Below are 17,893 nucleotides of genomic sequence, written 5' to 3'. Positions count from 1 at the left end.
AATGTTGAAAAATTAAATATAAATATATTAAGGTTAGTATTTTAACATAAACATTGAAATGATAAAGTCAAAATGAAACATTTCAACATTATCAAACTGAAACAAAAAAATCAAAATTATTCTTTTCAACTTTTACTCACTGAAAATTATCTGTGTGTTCCTGCAAAACATTTTAATTCTGACAAAACTGTATTTTTTGATGGAAAACTGTTCCCCTAAAATTTTTTTTTAATCTACTCTAGCTAATAACTAGTCAGCATACAGGAAAATGGCAGGTGAAATTAAGTAAATCTCTGTCACTTCTCTGTAATCACTCTATCCAGATGGCAACTTCTTTATGCTTCTTTGCAGAGTGAGAAAGTATTCTCTCTCTATGTTACCTAGGTTAGTCCTCTGTCTCTTCTAACCACAGTTCGGAACTGTACTCTTGTCTACTGCAGACTGAGATGAGAGAACCTCCCATTGGACTCAAACTGAAGACCCAATGATGAAAGTCTCATGCTCTGTATATTAAGCATTAAAATGTTAAGGCGTCCACCATCTTTAACAATATATACAGTGAAATCTACAGTCCTGCCAAAAACTGCAAGATTAGTATTAGGGGAAGGTTAAATCTTGGTAGAACAATCAAGACGACCATCTTTTAAGGCAAAAGTGACCCAAGAGTGGAACACATACAAGCTGTACTCATTTGACAGTTGACCCTGCACATGACACAAGATCAACAGTTTGGCATTATGCAGAGTTGTGATAATGTTCCATCTGTGATGGGAACCAATGGCTAACACACCCAAGACTTTGCCAGAATTATGCTGGAACTATTGTAAACAATTATTTTTTTCTGAAAGATGCATAAAATGCCTTTTCCCTTGCAAAAGGGGAAATAATGTATTTGATTTGGTTGCAGTATTTGTGAAAAATATGCACTCTCTGCTTTAACAAATATTACTTTTTATTTACTAATGCCTTTCATAGCTAAATTTACAAGCCCAACAACAGATCTTTGTTTTCCCATCTCCTTCGTAAGTTACTCTAGGTTCCCTCTACTAGACCTAGATCAACTAAATAAATAGCTAGGTCATATTAATTGCTCTTCCAAAAATTTATTTTATTACTCTTCTAAAATGTGTTGAAGAGGGAGGAGTGTGTGTTCTTAAAGATCCTGTTTATCAGTCTGTATTAAAGAGCAGGTTGAGCTGGGCTCCTTTTCATTATGTTAGAAAAGCAGCCTTTTTGCCTCCTATAATGACAATACAGACTGTTGTCCAATACTTCTAATGTGGGATCACAAACATACACTCACACAGTATGTGCTCGGACCATAGGAATAGGATTATACACTACACCCTCTTTATTTCATCATTCTTGATGGACTCCCATTTTCAATTTATAATGGTGTGTTTTTACTACTCAATTAATTATGAAGCATTTCAATGCAGGTGAGACCATAGACTTATATCAAATAGTGTTATAATGGAGAGTTCTATAAAGAGGGCAGAAGGCGTGCATTTTGTCACAACATGTCTAAGTATTTAAATCTACTAGTCTACGACTTGAGTCTGGAAAATAAATAATGCAGTCAATTTACAGCAGTTAAAATGATTCATTAGCTAAGTTTGCCACCAACTAGTGTATATATTTCAATGTTTTCCTACATTAAAAACAAATTCCAAATGACAACAAAAATAGATTGCTCTAATCATTCTGGTTATGGTGAAATTTGACACAATTCCCTACCCAACCAGTTTTAGTAGCAAGACCATTCTCTAAAAATGCAAAATCTATCATTTATTTCAGAAAACTAAAAAAGAAACTTCAGAAATCATCTATACACAGAAAAAATCATCTGCAACATGACCAAAAACTGCTAGAAAACAATTAGTAGAAATGGATATAATATGCAGCAACATACAGAAATGAATTAAATAACATCACTGATGATTTCAGAACTGATGTCAGAGGACTGAGAGTAGGTGACATCTTTGTAGATAACCCCTGATAAAACTGACAAGTAGCAGCTTCCCATAATACAAAAGCATTTTGCAAAGAGAAATCTCAATCCGTTGCTTTAAAGAGAGAAATATATATATTTCTTCAAATTGTTTATTTATATAGTATATATCTAACTATACAAAACTGTATATCTATATATAGATACAGATATATAGATTTATTAGTACAGGAGAATTCTGTGCTCTCAGATGCACTTGAAATCATACAATTCTTAAGTTGACTGCATTATATTTCAATTTGCCAGATCAATCAACCAATTTCTTTTATTGAGGGATTTACTGGTGTGAAGGTCAAAGACTTACATCATCCATAAAATCAATCAATGAGGATGAAGAAGAAGAAAAGGAATCCTATTTTAACGAATACAGCAGTAAAGAAACAGAAAGAAATGGATAAAGAGAATTATTCTGTAAAAATAAATGATACAATGTTGCAAAAACAATTAAAGAAAAATTGTAAATGATTAATGCCAAGAAACAATTACATCAGTTAAAGTTGTGAAGTCTCTGTTAATTGCCCTTGTTTATTAGACAATTAATCCATAATCCATCCATAAAAAAGCAGATTCATGATTTTTCTACTCTTCACTGAATAAAAATATTTCCACATTCTGACAGAATTTTTGTATTAAAATGAACATCTGATAAATGATTAAAAATCAAATTAAATATGAATATCAGAAGTGGAGAAATCATCAGAGTCCAACGACTTTGGAAAATAGTGAATATGCATTAAAGAGGAGAGTAAAATTTTGAAATATAATAATAACTGGAAATTTTCTTCCTTAAATTTTAGGGGTCAAATTCTGCTGTATTAAAGATAGTCATGTGCATCTTCTGTTGACATCTGTGGCGACCCATGAGCAAATTCTAGGATAGGATTTGGCCTTAAGGGTACCATCCTGACCTAATTGAGGTCAATAGGAATTTGGGTCATTGACTTATATAGAGCCAGGATTTCACCCCTGATAGCTTATAGAAATTTTTCATTGTTTACTTCAGATAAATAAAAGAAGGCGTGAAATATGTTTCCATTTTATGTTTTTTCCTCCAGTTTTTCTATCTACCAGGACATTGATCTAAAAATTGCAAAGGAATTAAACAGTTTTACTTTTAGTTTTACTCTGATTTTCTTGGACACATGCATGGTAACTCAGATCACAATGGAAGTGAGTACATCCGAGGGCAGTATTTATGGAGGATATCTAATCTGTGTTAGCTAAATATTTTTTAACAATGAAAGGCCATTTCAACATCATCTTTCTTTTAGATTCTCACATTTCACCATACATAACTTTTAAAGAGCATGGACCATAATTACAACTACTCAAGAGCAGGCAGATCGCATAGTAAATCTTAAACAATTATCATAAATTATTATTGTAATATAAAATGCCATCCAAAATGTAGAAGGAAAATGGGATTAAAACACATTTTTAACCCCTAAGCAACTATGCAAACAACCTGCATGACAGCAAGAATAAAACATTCCCATGATTGCCAAAGACATTCAGATGGCTGCATACTTACTTCAAATTGATCCAGAGCAGAGGTAGGAGCATTCAAAAATGCCAAGAAAGAATTCTGTGAGTCTTGGTGCTTTACACCTAGAAAACAGCAGCAAGTTTTTTAAGCTACAGAAAAATGACTGTTTCATGGAGGCCCTTTGTCTTGCAAAATGTGGTTATAGGTGTCCATCTGAATCATCTAAAATTTATTATGGACTGTCACATCTGGTCTGCAACTCAGTTTGAAAGAAAGTATCTTTTTAGCACACATGCAGAGAGTGTACAGCATATAGTTATAGTTCACTTTCCATGATATGTGTAATGCCAAGATGATACACTAGATATACTGAACATATGTATATAGGCTGTGTAATGCACAGGTATGTCGCTTTACAATGTGTTAATACTGATTCACACACATGCATGGCTCATTTCACACCCTGTGCCAGTCGGGTCCCTATATCCCTGGAGAGGTGCACTCCTGGGGAGTGTGGCCTTTGCACTGCTGCCCTTCTATAGAAATTCTGTTAGGAAAAGGCATCTTAAAATTGTGGGTGAGGTTCCAAGGGAAGTATGCCAGTGTGACTGCCAAGGGAATGTGCTGAACCAGCACTTAATCTGGGTTCCTGGGCTGTCCCCTATGCCCAGTCCGTACCACTCACTTTTAAGTATTTGAGGACAGTTGAGCCCCTGATGGAGATGCTTTATAAATGTTTTATAAATGCAGTTCCATTCCAGGCGGTCTTTTCACCAGGAGGAATCTGTATCCCTTGAAGATATAGGGGCCGGCACAACCTATACGTGAATCAAGCCCAGTATGTCTGATGTCTCTTCTTAACATTATTCAGGTCCTCGTTAATGGATAGTTAATCACAAACACGTAATAAGCTCTAACAGGAATAAGATGACCACAGAGTATGGCTGAACGACTGTTTCCCTAAAAAGATTTGTCATTATATCTGAACTTCTTTTCTAAAATGCTGGGATGTGGGGAGAGGGGCAGGGGATGTGTGTGTGAGAGAGAACCTGTGTCTGTTACATCACATTTCCTTTTCTAACTAGGATGTCACCCTGTACACTCCATATCTAGCTCACAATGAAAAATTAAATGTTGTAAGAACTTTTCTTTCTCAAATATAAAGTACACATTACTTCTCTAGCAAAATTCCAGAACCCCTGTAGAAGACTGAATGTGTTTCTCAAAGAAGTTGTCATTCTGTAGAATCAGTCTGTCCCTGTGTTATTTCCTCACCCTTCTAAATTTCAGAATATATTTATGCACAGGATGCATTTGCTAATCTAAATTACCCCTTCTTGGAAAACAATACCCAGACATTGTGAGTTAATCTGCCACTTTCACATAAAATGAATGCACTTGAATCCTCTGCAATATTTATCTTTTAGTCATCAGCATACTCCTACTTACAAGAGACAGTCAAATTAAAATATAATAAATAATCTGAATTAAAGAGTGTTTCTCAGTAGTTAAAATTTTAACAGTCCACGTACAATTTTATGAACATGCTTTTGGCAAAAAGATACTAATTACTTCTGACATTTTTTTTTAATCCAGAAATTTTCAAAGTAAATTTTACAGTCTTTTCAGAAGTAGAATTAATCTCTTATCCCTATTAACACAAAAATGTAAAAGTTCTAACATTGGAAAACACCAGATTTGGTAAACTATTAATTACAAATTCTTGTTTATGACTAAATACTGCAAGGCAGACTTGTTCAGCAGACTGACAATTAATTAGTTTTTTGGGATCACAGTACTTGTGTAGTACATATAACAAACTGTTCATTAAGCTATAAATGTAAGGATAAACATATGGAAAAGAAGATTCAATAAGGAAAAGCTTTCAAAAGCAATAAACTAGCCCAAAATTCCCATATTGCATCTTCATAAATATCAATATTATATTTATTCTGAATACCAGTGTCAAGCCTCAAGATGAGCAAGTATTAGTACTATAAATAATTTCCTCCTTACCAGCTAATAAGCACCAGTCATTTCTGAATATTGTGTAGTACTCTTGAGCGGTCATAACTGTCATGCTGCACTCAGAGGCCTATCTACACTTGATGAAAAGGAGTTGCAGCAGACTAAGATTGCAAAGCCTATAAAATGACTTTGAATCTAAGCATAACCATTGTACCACAAATTTTTAAAATGTTGAGTTCTAACAACTAGTTGCTGCACCTGGGAAAGTGGCACAAGATCTTTTATTTGCGTCTGCCTGAAACAGTGCAATCTGCAATTATTTCTTCTTGCTTGGATGGTTAAGTCACAAATGTTACAGCTACACCAGTTTTGCTGATTCGCCCAATTCCATCTCTCAGTGCACTAGCTTGTATTTGGAAATTACCCAAGAGTCTCTGCTCCCAGCAACACTGCTGGGCACTATGGTATAGTTGCTGCAGAAATCCCAGAATCCACTGGTTTAACAACCAGGCAAAAATAAGTAAGCTGATTCTGTCCATGGCTGCACTGCTATGTGTAAGCACTAATCCGTTGGAGGAAACAAAATTTAAATGTTATCAAAGCCCCTGCAATTGTTTACTCTCTTAGTGTAGACATAGCCAGAGAAGTCAGAAATGGAGAGTACCAACTGACTATACTGAAGTGTAAAAACCCTTATCTACCAAATAAAAATGTTTATTGAATATTTTGTATTACTAATGGTTATATAGTGGTCAATTCTACATACCAGTTTAAGTAAAAATAATTCAGTTTAAATCAAAATGACTCTTATGCTTCAAGTGCACCAAGAAAACTCCAGAATATTATGTAACAGATTCACACATAACTGTTGTGGGTACATTTTACCATGCAATAGCTGTATTAACATTTTAGATGTCAGAATCTCTCAGCATCATGGTTCTTGCATTCACACCGCAAGATGACACTCTTAACTGATAAGATGTACCCACTAGTGTGCAGTATGTTCTCATTTATTTTGACACCAGTTGTCATACCCTTTTCTGATCTAAGTTCTTCTGTCTCCTTTTTCAGTTTTTCAATTTCTGACAACAGTTCCAAGTTCTTCTTCTCTGACTCCTGAAGTTTACTTTTAAAAAAAGAAAGAAAAAGAGAAAAACAAAGAAACAAAAAATATAATTATTGAGGAGCAGCATTTCAAATTCTCCCTTTTTTGTCCATGTTTGCATGTTATTTAGACTACCGTTTGGTTAAAATCAATGCTAGCCAAGTTGCGTTGTCAAACAAAGCATGATGTCATCAAATGAAAGGCTGAGTTCAGAATTCTGTTATGACTTGTTTAGTATGGGACCTTGAAAAAGGAGTGAATAATTGCCTTTGTTTACCCTTTAGGTTGGCCCATGCCTCTAATTTATGAATAACTGTGTGAACTCATGGCCTGGGAATGAGAAGAAAAGACCACATTTAAAAATAAACATAACACAGATCATTTCATTTGCTAATTCATTAGCTAATTCATTAAGTTTGTGCTGCTCATAGACTGTACATTGAAACTTTTTTTCTGTTCAGTTATTCACAAGCTTGACCATAAAAACATTTTGGTAATCTAATGCTCAGTTTAGAGTTTTCTCCATAAGAATTCTCTCGATCACAATCAAATAAATATTACTTCTATGCACTTCTATAATACTTTTCATCCACGGAGCTCTAAGCGCTTTTCAAATGCTAGTTATTCCTCTGTCTTCGGGGTTTTATACTGCTGCCCATCACCAAAGCATCTGAGTACCTCCTATTACCCATGCAAGGTGTGTAAGTATTATTATCATACCCATACATGCATAAGATGAGGCTCAGAGAAACCGACTAGCCCAAAATCACACGAGTCAGCGGCAGAATCATGGATAGAACTCAAAAGCTCTAGCTCCCCAATTCTAGACACTAGATTGCACTCCCTAAATATTCAAGGACTTTTTTTTTGTGAACAGATTAATCTAAAACATTAAGAGGTTCAATTTCAACTTGATGTGCAGGTTTTTAGCTCCTTAAGTGTCATTAGTGTTAATGGGAATTGATGGCTAAAAGCCTTGTACAGTGAGTTGAAAGTATACACTCAAATCTCCCCCCACACACATTAAAAAATAAATTTTGCCACAAACCAGACTTCTCATCTATCAGATCCAGCTAAGACAGAAAATCATCACTTCTCTCACATTTGCAAGTCACACATCAGTTCTTTATCCCATTCTCCACTACTGCCCCTTTCCATGTCTTATGTCTACTGTTTAGGTCAGTGGTTCTCAACCTGTGGCCCAGGGGCCAAAAATGGCCCGTGGGAGCTTTCAAAGTGGCCTGCAGCTTCCCTCCCTCTGGCTGCAGAAAGGAGCCGCTGCTTAAGGACCCAGGCAGAGCGCGTTTCCATGGGGCTAAAAGACTGGTGCAGGCTCCTTACTGCAGCCAAGGGGATGGAAGATCAGTGCTCCCCTTTCCCTGGCTGTAACAGGGAGCACCGCAAAGCGCTTTGCCTAGATCCATAGGTGCTGGAGTCCCTGCTGGAGTCAGAGGGAGGGGAGATCAGCGCTTCCCTCCCCTGGCTCCAGAAGAGAGCAAAGCACTTTGCCTGGGTCCCTAGGTGCTGGGGTCCCTGCTGGTGCCAGAAGGAGGGGAGCACTGATCTTCCGTCCCCCTGGCTGCAGAAGGGAGTCACTGCCTAGGGACCCAGGTGGAGCGCACGGGACTACCATGTGCAGTTTCCCTGCTGCAGCCAGAGGGATGGGAAATCAGTGAGGAGGCAACTGCCTCGCTGAACTCCTTCCACCTGGCTGCAGTGGGGGGAACAGAAGGGGTCTGCTGGTGGAGACTGGTGGCCCTTCAGGGTTGTAAAATGATATATGTGGCCCTTGAGCCAAAAAGGTTGGGAACCACTGGTTTAGGTGTCTAGATACTGTACTGCAGTGACAGGCATATTGTGCTATAAATGCCTTATACAGAGACTTCAGCTGACAGGTTCATGCATGTCTAGTCTCTTTGTTTACAGAAAGGGAATTCAAAGGCTTCTAAAAGTTATCAATATGGAAAATATACCATAGGGCATTTTTTTTCCAAGAGGACAACCCAGAAAAGTGAAATCCTCTACTTTTCAGCAGAATAGGTGCAGAATGGATAGTGGCAGTGCCCTTTTCTCTCCTAATGAGCTCAATCCTGACTTGGAGGGGTCATTTTTTAGGGGTTAAAAAAAAGCTGTTCTGTCCTGAGCCTCTCTGCTCAAACTACCAAGAAAGGAAACAATTAGTACCAATCTCAGTGGTGGATGTTGTGATGTGAGTGTTTGAGCTGGACTCCTGCCACCACATCTATTTTCACAGGTTGCCAAGAATCCTTTTATGGTACCAGCATTTGGTAACTTCTGACCTTTGTCTGGATTACAACCGGTGACCTACAAGTGAAATGCCCCATAATTCCCCATTACTAAGTAAAGAAGGGATCAGTGAAGGAGGGAAGGAAAGAATTCTTAAATCTCAATAGGCAGGTTTTATTCCAGTACAAATCAACATGCAAAAATTGATTTTGTCCATCCAATACAATAGACTTGTCAATGGAGTAGAAAGGAATATATGTTTTGAGATAGACAAACAAAATTGTCTGTTACTCAGCACCAAAGCTGTAAAACGTTTGTGGGAGAAATTATTTGATTTATGAAAAAGTGCTTTCTGAACAGGGGTGCTAGAACAATTTTTATAGTGGGGGTGCTGCTGAGGAAACCCATGTATTTGGTGTTTGTTATTACTACTTCAAGCCAGGGGGTGCAGCAGCACTCTCCCCCCATCCCTCCCTACTTCCAGCACCCTTGCCTCTGATAGTCCAGCGAGAGAACTCCAGTTTTTCATAGTACCTTTTCAGTTACTCACAGTATACAAAAGTATGGTCTTGTTTTTAGGTACAGCTATAAGAAACTAACACGCTATTCACTATCAGATTTTGACAGACAAGTTATTTAACAATTATAACTAGATGTTCTCTCCCCAAAAGGCAAGCTACCACAGTGAAGTTGCATCAGGACCATTCAGTCTCACCATTCTGTAGAGATGCTGGAAGCTTTAACTTTATTTAACTCATCTTGAATGGCCTGTTTGGCTCGGATTTCTGCATCAAGGGCTGACTGCAGTTCCAGCCTTGCTGACATATCCAGTTTTGCAAAGCGGCGCATCTTCCAGGGCATGTCCTATTAAGAACAAAACATAATAAACAAACCCTGAGAAAATGCAATTAATTTCAATATTATTATTATTATTATTGGTACCTCAGCCTATTATGTTCTTGACATGAGAGCTCATCAGACCCAAAAGAATTTTGGAAAGTCCCCAAATACATCTCTTTTTTCTCCTCAAGTTCTAAAAGAGGATGGTGACTGTCTCATGCTTTTACACTCTCACAACTTTGTGAACCACAGTCATTTACATGCAATGTTGTGAATCCACATCTTGTGAACCATAATCATTTACATGCATGGATTCCAATGGGAACTATGATAAGGCTCACACAAGGGTGTGCACAGGAATTTAACTTTGACCCCTTCTGAAGGGGAACTTTCTGTGCCACCCCCTTCAGCCCTGGGAGAAGCTCCCTCTTTCCTCCCTTCCTAGAACGAGTTCGCTCTTCCCTCTCCAGCCCTGGCTGCAGTTCGCTCTTCCCTCCATCACCCCCCCACCTGCCTTGGCAGGAGCTCACTCACCCCTCCTCCCACCCTGGGGTCTTAGGAGTTCTGTGCCTCTGACTATTATTGCGAGGGCTGTGCCTCTGCTTGCTCCCCCTTGTGCATGCCCCTGGGCTCACACAAGGGAATAGATGCTTCAAAGAGAATACGCTCCATGATGGGACAGTGCAGATCTTTTTCACCTTTGCAGTTTTATGCAAACATCCACTCAATAAATTAATACAAAATTTTAAACAAAATTACATATAAAATCACATTATAAAAGAGGTGACATTCTATTAATTGACAAAAAATAAACTGTGGTAGTCAATTAATGGGAAAGAAAAGTCCCTAACTTTTGCAAAATCTCATGAGACAGCCTCTTTAGATAAGTTAATATTGATGGCAAAACTGACAAGAACTTGCATAAAAATCTTAATTTTTTTTTTTTTTTTTTAAACAAAATGCTTTTTGGTACATTAAATTTGATCCTTACAGTTGCTCTTGCACCCAAACTGGAGTTTTTCAGAGCCTCTAATTCTTCTGTCATTTTGGAGGCCAAGGCTTGTAGATACCCTCGAGCATCCTTTTCGTCACTCACCCTAAGCAAAAAAGAAAAGAAAAAATAAATAAATGAAAAATTTAAAGCAAAGGAACAATGAATTTAAAATAAACAAGGCGACTTTTAGGGAAGGAGGAAATCTTGTTCCTCTAGCCTACTTATCTCTCCCTGCCTCCTAAACTTGCTGCTCATTACATCCCAAGTATTTTGTGATGAGTGACCTAAAATGGCAAATATGTTTACCTTGCAATTTCATTTCTGAAAGTGAAATATCTCTTAGCACATCTCATCCAAGGTAAGTCCTACTCAGTGACTTCTTCAGGGTTCATGTACACAGTTAATACAGTTGAATAATGCATTATTGCTAAGAAGTTTATGGTTATCCTGCTAACAAAAATTTAGTGTTTCAATATAGCTTTGGAAGTACTTCACTGTTCTGGCAAAGTTGTTAATGACAGCTGTGGAGTACAGCAGAGCTCTCCAACTGAACAGTCTAGCAGTTTGTTCTTGCCTATACTCCAACATCCCAAGATGTGATAAGATTTTATTGACGGGGAAACCATAGCAGGTGACCCATTTGGTTCCTATTTTTTAAGTTCCTCAGACAGAGATTGATAGTATCTGACTTCCTCTGCTGCTACATCTGGAAATACTTTTTCTTTGTATTCAGAACGAACTGTGACATCGACCAGTAGAGCTGTTCCATCATTGGTGTATACAAGGTCTGGTTTTCTTAGTTCCCTTTTGATGCTACTTTCTTAGTAGTTTTGGTTCTGGATATACAACCCACTCAAGCTTTTGCACTTCTTTTTCCAAAATCTCACGCAATCTATTATGCCTTCTTATGTGGGCATTGTCCCAAACTGAGATACAGATTCATATTTAGCAGAAAGCGTCTGCCTTTCATGACTGAATTGTTTTTGCCACGCTCTGGGTATTTCCTGCTGGGATGTATGTTCGCTTTCAGTTTCAAGGCCATCAGGAATTGGCACTCTATGGAACCCTGGTGATATCTCATGCCATCACTGGTGATTGGTTCAATGTGGAAACGTTCAATTCCACTACCTTGGCATGGTAGTTCCTTCCATTGGGAAAATTCTGCGTTTCACCAGTTACAGGGGATTGGGTACTTGACCTTGGGAGCTACCCTCTCACACTTGTTTAGTGTTTCAAGGATGCTCTGTGGTGTTCTGTTCTTGTGAGAACTGGGTCTGTCACTGCAAGTACCACTTATCATAAATGATTAGGGTTGGAAGGGATCTCATGAGGTCATCTAGTTCAACCCCCTGCTCAAAGCAGGACCAACCCCAACGAAATCATCCCAGCAGGGCTTTGTGCTGCCAGGCACGATTTACTGAACTCATCCTCAATAGGATCACAGACTCATAAAAGATTAGAGTTGGAAGGGACCTCAGGAGGTCATCTAAGTCCAACCCCCTACTCAAAGTAGGACTAACCTCAGCTAGATCATCCCAGCCAGGGCTTTGTCAAGCCGCAGCTTAAAAACCTCTAAAGATGGAGATTCCACCACCTTCCTAGGTAACCCATTCCAGTGCTTCACCACCCTCCTAGTGAAAAACTTTTTCCTATTATCCAACCTAGACGTCACCCACTGCAACTTGAGACTACTGCTCCTTGTTCTGCCATCTACTACCATTGAGAACATCCTAGCTCCATTCTCCCTTGAATCTTCTTTCAGGTAGTTAAAGGCTGCTATCAAATCCCCCCTCATTCTTCTCTTTTGCAGACTAAACAAACCTAGTTCCCTCAGCCTCGCCTCATAAGTCTTGTGTTCCAACCCCCTAATCATTTTTGTTGCCCTCCGCTGGACTCTCTCCAACTTCTCCACATCCTTTTTGTAGTGGGGGGCCCAAAATTGGACACAATATTCCAAATGCGGCCTCACCGATGCCGAATATAGGGGAATAATCACTTCCCTCGATCTGCTAGCAGTGCTCCTACTAATGCAGCCCAATATGCTATTAGCCTTCTTGGCAAACAGGGCACACTGCTGACTCATATCCAGCTTCATATGCACTGCAACCCCCAGGTCCTTTTCTGCAGAACTGCTGCCTAGCTCGTCAGTCCCCAGTCTGTAGCAGTGTATGGGATTCTTCCTTCCTAAGTGGAGGACTCTGCACTTCTCCTTGTTGAACCTCATCAGATTTCTTTTGGCCCAATCCTCCAATTTGTCTATGTCACTCTATATCCTATCCCTACCTTCCAGGGTATCTACCGCTCTCCCTAGCTTAGAATCGTCTACAAGCTTGCTGAGGGTACAATCCACCCCATCCTCCAGATCATTAATGAAGATATTGAACAAAACCGGCCCCAGGACCAACCCCTGGGGCACTCCGCTTGTGACCAGCTGCCAGCTAGACATGGAGCCATTGATCCCTACCCGTTGAGTCTGATGATCTAGCCAACTCTCTGTCCATTTTATAGTGCATTCATCCAATCCATACTTCTTTAACTTGCTGGTAAGAATACTGATAACAATACCGCTAGCCAATGCAATGCCCCAAATTGTCCTGTCTGTGGAATGTGCAATTCTGTGTAACCCGCCTTGCCTGAATAGATGGTATGGGGCTAGCGAGTTTTGTCATTCCCAGTCCTCCATCCTGGGATCTGGCATAAAGGACTCTATTGCAGGTGTGGAATCAATTGATGGCCCTCCGAATGCTGGCATTGAGGGAAGAGCGTAGGGTTCTTTTACAATTGGTGTGGTCTGCCAGGGAGATAACTTGTGGTATGGTGAAGACATTCAGTATGTCCAATTTTTGTGAAGGCTTGAGAGGGGCCCTGTTGATCCTCTTGGGCCAGGTGTCACGTTTATCAGATAATGCTGGTTTGGAGAACCTTTACCCCAAGGTATTTCTCAGATCCGACTGGTCTTATCATATTCAACCTATCTGTACCAATTTTCCATGCTTCACAGTTGTTGACAGTGTGTGTGTCATGAACTGGGCTCAGCAAGAATCTGTGGCATTTCCTAGCTTGCCAGACAGCCTGCAAAAGGACTCTAGAATATCAATGTTCTTGTTCATACCTTCCCATCAGTCGCTGAGCATGACCAAATAACCTGCAAAGGCAAGAGCTGCTACTCTCTCTATTAGTCTTCTCTAGCATTGATATCAGAGGATCTAGTGCTAGGTTAAAGAGCAAGGGTGACATGGGGTCCCCTCATTTGACACCAGCTTTGATAGCTATGGGAGGTGTGAGCTTCTTCCCCACTTCCATATGGGTATGGATGTTCCTATAGGAGTCACCAATGATGTTCACATCATGCTGATCCAGGCCCCTCTCACATAGCACCCACATGACATGATTGTGGGACACTGAATCGACTGTTTTGGCTACATCAATAAATACAACTCCCAGGAGCTTTTTGTCCTTTTTAGCCTGCTTTGTTATGATGTGAAGAACCTTAAGGTTTTCTGAGCAGCCAGGTGCTGCAATAAACTCTTGTTGTCTTTCATTTAATGAGCACGCTTTAGCCAGCCTGATTGTCAGTATTTTAAAGAACAACTGCAGCATGATAGACCCAATGGTAAGAGGCCTCCAATTCCCTATATCCTTCAGCTTCTCAGGGTCCTCTGTTTTCAGGATCAGTAAGGACTGACATTCCTTAAAACCGTCAGGTATTATACCTGTAACCAGCCATGTGTTAAATAGCCCTGTCAACTTATTGCCATTGGGGTCAACGCAGACCAGATTTTTCAAACTGGAGCTCATCTCCTGTTCATCTCCTTTACGTTCTTCATAACCTCTTTAGCTGATATTAGGATGTTAAATGCCAAATTATCAGCCCTAGCATGAGATTTGAACTGTCCCAATGCATCAAAGGGTTTTTGAGTCTCCCACTTGTCCCTATACACACGATGGACATCTGCAACTGGGATTCGGCATTGGAGGCATTCAGTGTTATCAAGGATGATGGAGACAAGCTTTCATCTGTCACTGTCAAATAGATGTTGGTACCTCAGGTAGGTACCTCTCTTAGCTGCTCTTTTTCTCATCCAAGATTTTTCCTTTCTGCCCTTTTTTGTTTTAAGCATTCATAGGTTGAACCCATTGCTAAACCAGGGGTTTAACCTATATACACATGGAAATATAAGGAAGACCACTTCATATTTAATCTAGGAATTAATAATAAAATAACTTCAATGTATTTTTCCTTGTTCTTCCCTAATGCAGTTTATAATTTAGTTCAAAGAAAATGAGTACATGGGCTGAAATCCTAGCCCCACCAAAGTAAATGGGTGTTTTGCCATTAACGTCAATGGAGTCAGGATTTCACACATGGTGTGCCAGAAAGAGATGGAGGCAGTTGGATCCATGCATTCGTCATTTTTTAAAAGGCGTCCTTGAAGAAGTGAGTTTTGAGTGGAGATTGAAAGGAGACTCTTTGGCACACAGTAAGAGGGCAATCGTTCCAAGTGCAGGCTGCATGAAGACCAGAATAAGAAAAGGGTATAAAGGGAGCAGTTAAAAGGGAGAGCTTTAGGCTGCATGTTGGGAGCAATAGGGAGAGCAGAATGAAAGGAAAACAGATGTAGGCATTAGTGTAATTGGCTAAGGCTTTGAAGGTGAGGAGGAGAAATTTTATCTTGAAGGGCAGAAGCCACAGGGAAAAGGGAACTGAAGAAGAGATGTTTTAGAAATCTGCATTTGTTTGGATGCCTTATGGATTTTGTTCTGTGGCATGTGGCAGAACACCTATATCGCAGATTGAAAAGGATACATGAGATTAAAAATACACAGATTTTAAATAAACACATTTTCTTACTTTTGTTACTAATCTAAAACAAAGAATTTTAAAGACCCAGTTTGCTTGTCACTGTTTATGAAGTCTGTTTACTTTGTGCATTTCCCTCAGCTCGGACACTGAAAACTATTTCAGTCATTTGTTTTATATCGGCTGTACTTTCAGGTTCTTAGCGTTGCAAAATTAAGATTGCAAAAACTGCAGAAGAATGCTTAAGAGAAAGTGTTTCTGTTGAAGCTTAATGTTTACATTTTTTTTTTTTTTAGAAAAAGACTTTGACTTCAAATATAGATAAGTGGATAGCACCCCTTGGATCAGAAAGTAACTGTGAACAAGTTAAAGAGAAAGATAAATATGAAATATTTATTCCAGTCTAGTGTCCTACTATATCCAGTATATAACCAGTAGGTGGCAAAAGGCTCACAATGATTCAACCATCTTCAAATTAGTGTTGTGTGACCTCAGAAGCTCTTGCCCTTGTTTTAGGCCTAACAGAAACCTGTCAAAGTCTTAATCTCCCAGTGCTCACATTCCTTCCCGCAGTCCCATAACAAATGTAGCAAAGGGTTTGAGGATCCCAGATTCTTTTGGATCTACTGAATGCACCTTCTTTCTCTTTTACTAAATAATTTGATTATTTATCTTTATTCATATATAAAAATGTAACTTGTAAACTGCTTGGACCGGAAATTATTTTTACATAATTTTCTTAAAAGTAAAAACAACAACAAGGGTTTGATTTATATCTATCTAGTCAAGAGAATTTGAGTAACCAGGGAAAGAGCAGAAGCTCTTGTAAGGTAAAGTTTCACTTTTCTTACCTTAAAAATAATACATCTGAGAAAATGTTTTTCTACAGTGATATTTTAAAATTCTATTACTTTTACATTTCAAATCTCAGAAGAAATTTTGCTAATTGATTTAACTTCCATTGAGACTTCTAAAGCCTGTTCCATAATGCATGCATACTTCCTGCTGAGAACAGTGGGGTTTGAGATTCAAGTAGTTGGTTTGGGATTTTTTTCCCTTTTATTTTTAATAAAATCTTTATAAGTCCTGAAAAAGGAAATACTCATTAGGACTGATTGCTTCACAAGACATCCAGACTGCAGTACAAATATCAGGTAATTGTCTAGTTATTATTATTTGGTATTACAGTAATGTATACTGAGTGAGACTGAGACCACATTGTGCTAGATGCTGTACAAAGACTGTACAAAGACAGTCCTTACCTTAAGGAGCTTACAGTATAAACAGACAAAGGTGAGACAAGTATTGTCCCCATTCTACAGACTGAGAACTGAAGCACCAAGAGATTAAGTGATTTGTCCAAAGTTACAAAAAAAAAATTGCAGTTGTGCCAGGAACTGAACCCAGATTTCCTAAGGCTCAATCCACCTGCTTCCTCTTTGGTTGAATGTGTTTTAATGAGAAATCAAAGAAGTCCTGAGCTGGGTGAACTGAAGTGAACTTTTAAAATACAACTTTTACCTTTCTTCCCAGGGTTTATCTTGAGTTTTAATGTGAGAAAATGAATGAACACTGATGTTCTAAAGTCTCTGGTCTCTTTCAAATGCTATTTTATGGGTCCATAGATACCTTTTAAATGATGTAACCTGTCCCTATACTGAAAGTAAGAAGCTTGGGACAAAAGGCTTCCATTTTAATTTCAAAAGTAGAGAAAAGGCCACATCTGATATTCTAAAGCACAGATTTACAGCAGAGAAAGTTTGCCACTAAATATTATGTGGAAGTTGATATCTAGCTTTTGTAAAAATCTTTGCACCATACCTACATTTTCTGAAGTAGTGCATTTTTTCCAGTACTTCACCAAGTACAGGGGAATCTCAATTATCCAATCTAATTGGGACGAAGGTCAGATTGGATAACCAAAAATCCAGATAAACTGGAGAAAGGAGCTCAGGCTGTCAGCCTCACACATGGTGGGGCTTGGACTGACAGCTGGAGCCCCGCCATGCACGGGGCTGACAGCCTGAGCCCTGCAACTGTCAGGCCCAGGTGACTGGTGGTTCGATTAATATAGCCAGCCAGAAATGGAAGCTTGAATAAATACGGTCCTACTGTATTATTACTGATAATAACTACTAATAATACATTTATGCTATACTGTACAGCACCTTTTATCCAAAAGGCTCAAAGCACATTAAAATTCATATTAGAGAATTCAGCCTCTCATGCCTGTGAGATAGATATGATACTCATTTTACAGGTGGGCACAGACATGTTAAGTGCCTTGCAAAGCCATTTATTGAATCAACAGCACAGATTTCTGTTCATCTCCTTTCTGCCACAGGCCTGAAGTATAGTATCCCTGACTATTTGAAAGTGCGGTGTTTAAAAGTGACTGCAATAGCACTAGATGTAATGAATCCTTTTCCTAGTACCTAGAG

At 38.8% G+C, this 17,893-nt stretch overlaps 1 protein-coding gene across 8 annotated transcripts in view; it reads right to left on the bottom strand.

Moving 5' to 3' along the window:
* Nucleotides 1-17,893, bottom strand: part of CDC42BPA (CDC42 binding protein kinase alpha) — a 333,741-nt gene that overhangs the window by 58,604 nt on the left and 257,244 nt on the right. For 7 of the 8 annotated variants that reach the window (XM_067564839.1, XM_067564837.1, XM_067564835.1 and 4 more), the window contains 4 exons: nt 10,649-10,754; nt 9,533-9,681; nt 6,500-6,591; nt 3,543-3,619 (listed from right to left, as the gene is read on the bottom strand). In XM_067564839.1, coding sequence (XP_067420940.1) covers nt 3,543-3,619; nt 6,500-6,591; nt 9,533-9,681; nt 10,649-10,754 — 424 coding nt within the window. Of the gene's footprint in view, nt 1-2,315; nt 2,364-3,542; nt 3,620-6,499; nt 6,592-9,532; nt 9,682-10,648; nt 10,755-17,893 lie in introns of all 8 variants that reach the window. The other variant, XM_067564840.1, reaches the window with a different exon arrangement.

Source organism: Emydura macquarii, unplaced genomic scaffold (genome assembly GCF_026122565.2).
Source record: "Emydura macquarii macquarii isolate MOO-44397 ecotype Brisbane River unplaced genomic scaffold, CSIRO-AGI_Emac_v2 contig_2676, whole genome shotgun sequence".
NCBI lineage: Eukaryota > Metazoa > Chordata > Testudines > Chelidae > Emydura > Emydura macquarii.
This window is presented reverse-complemented; position numbering and strand designations above follow the sequence as displayed.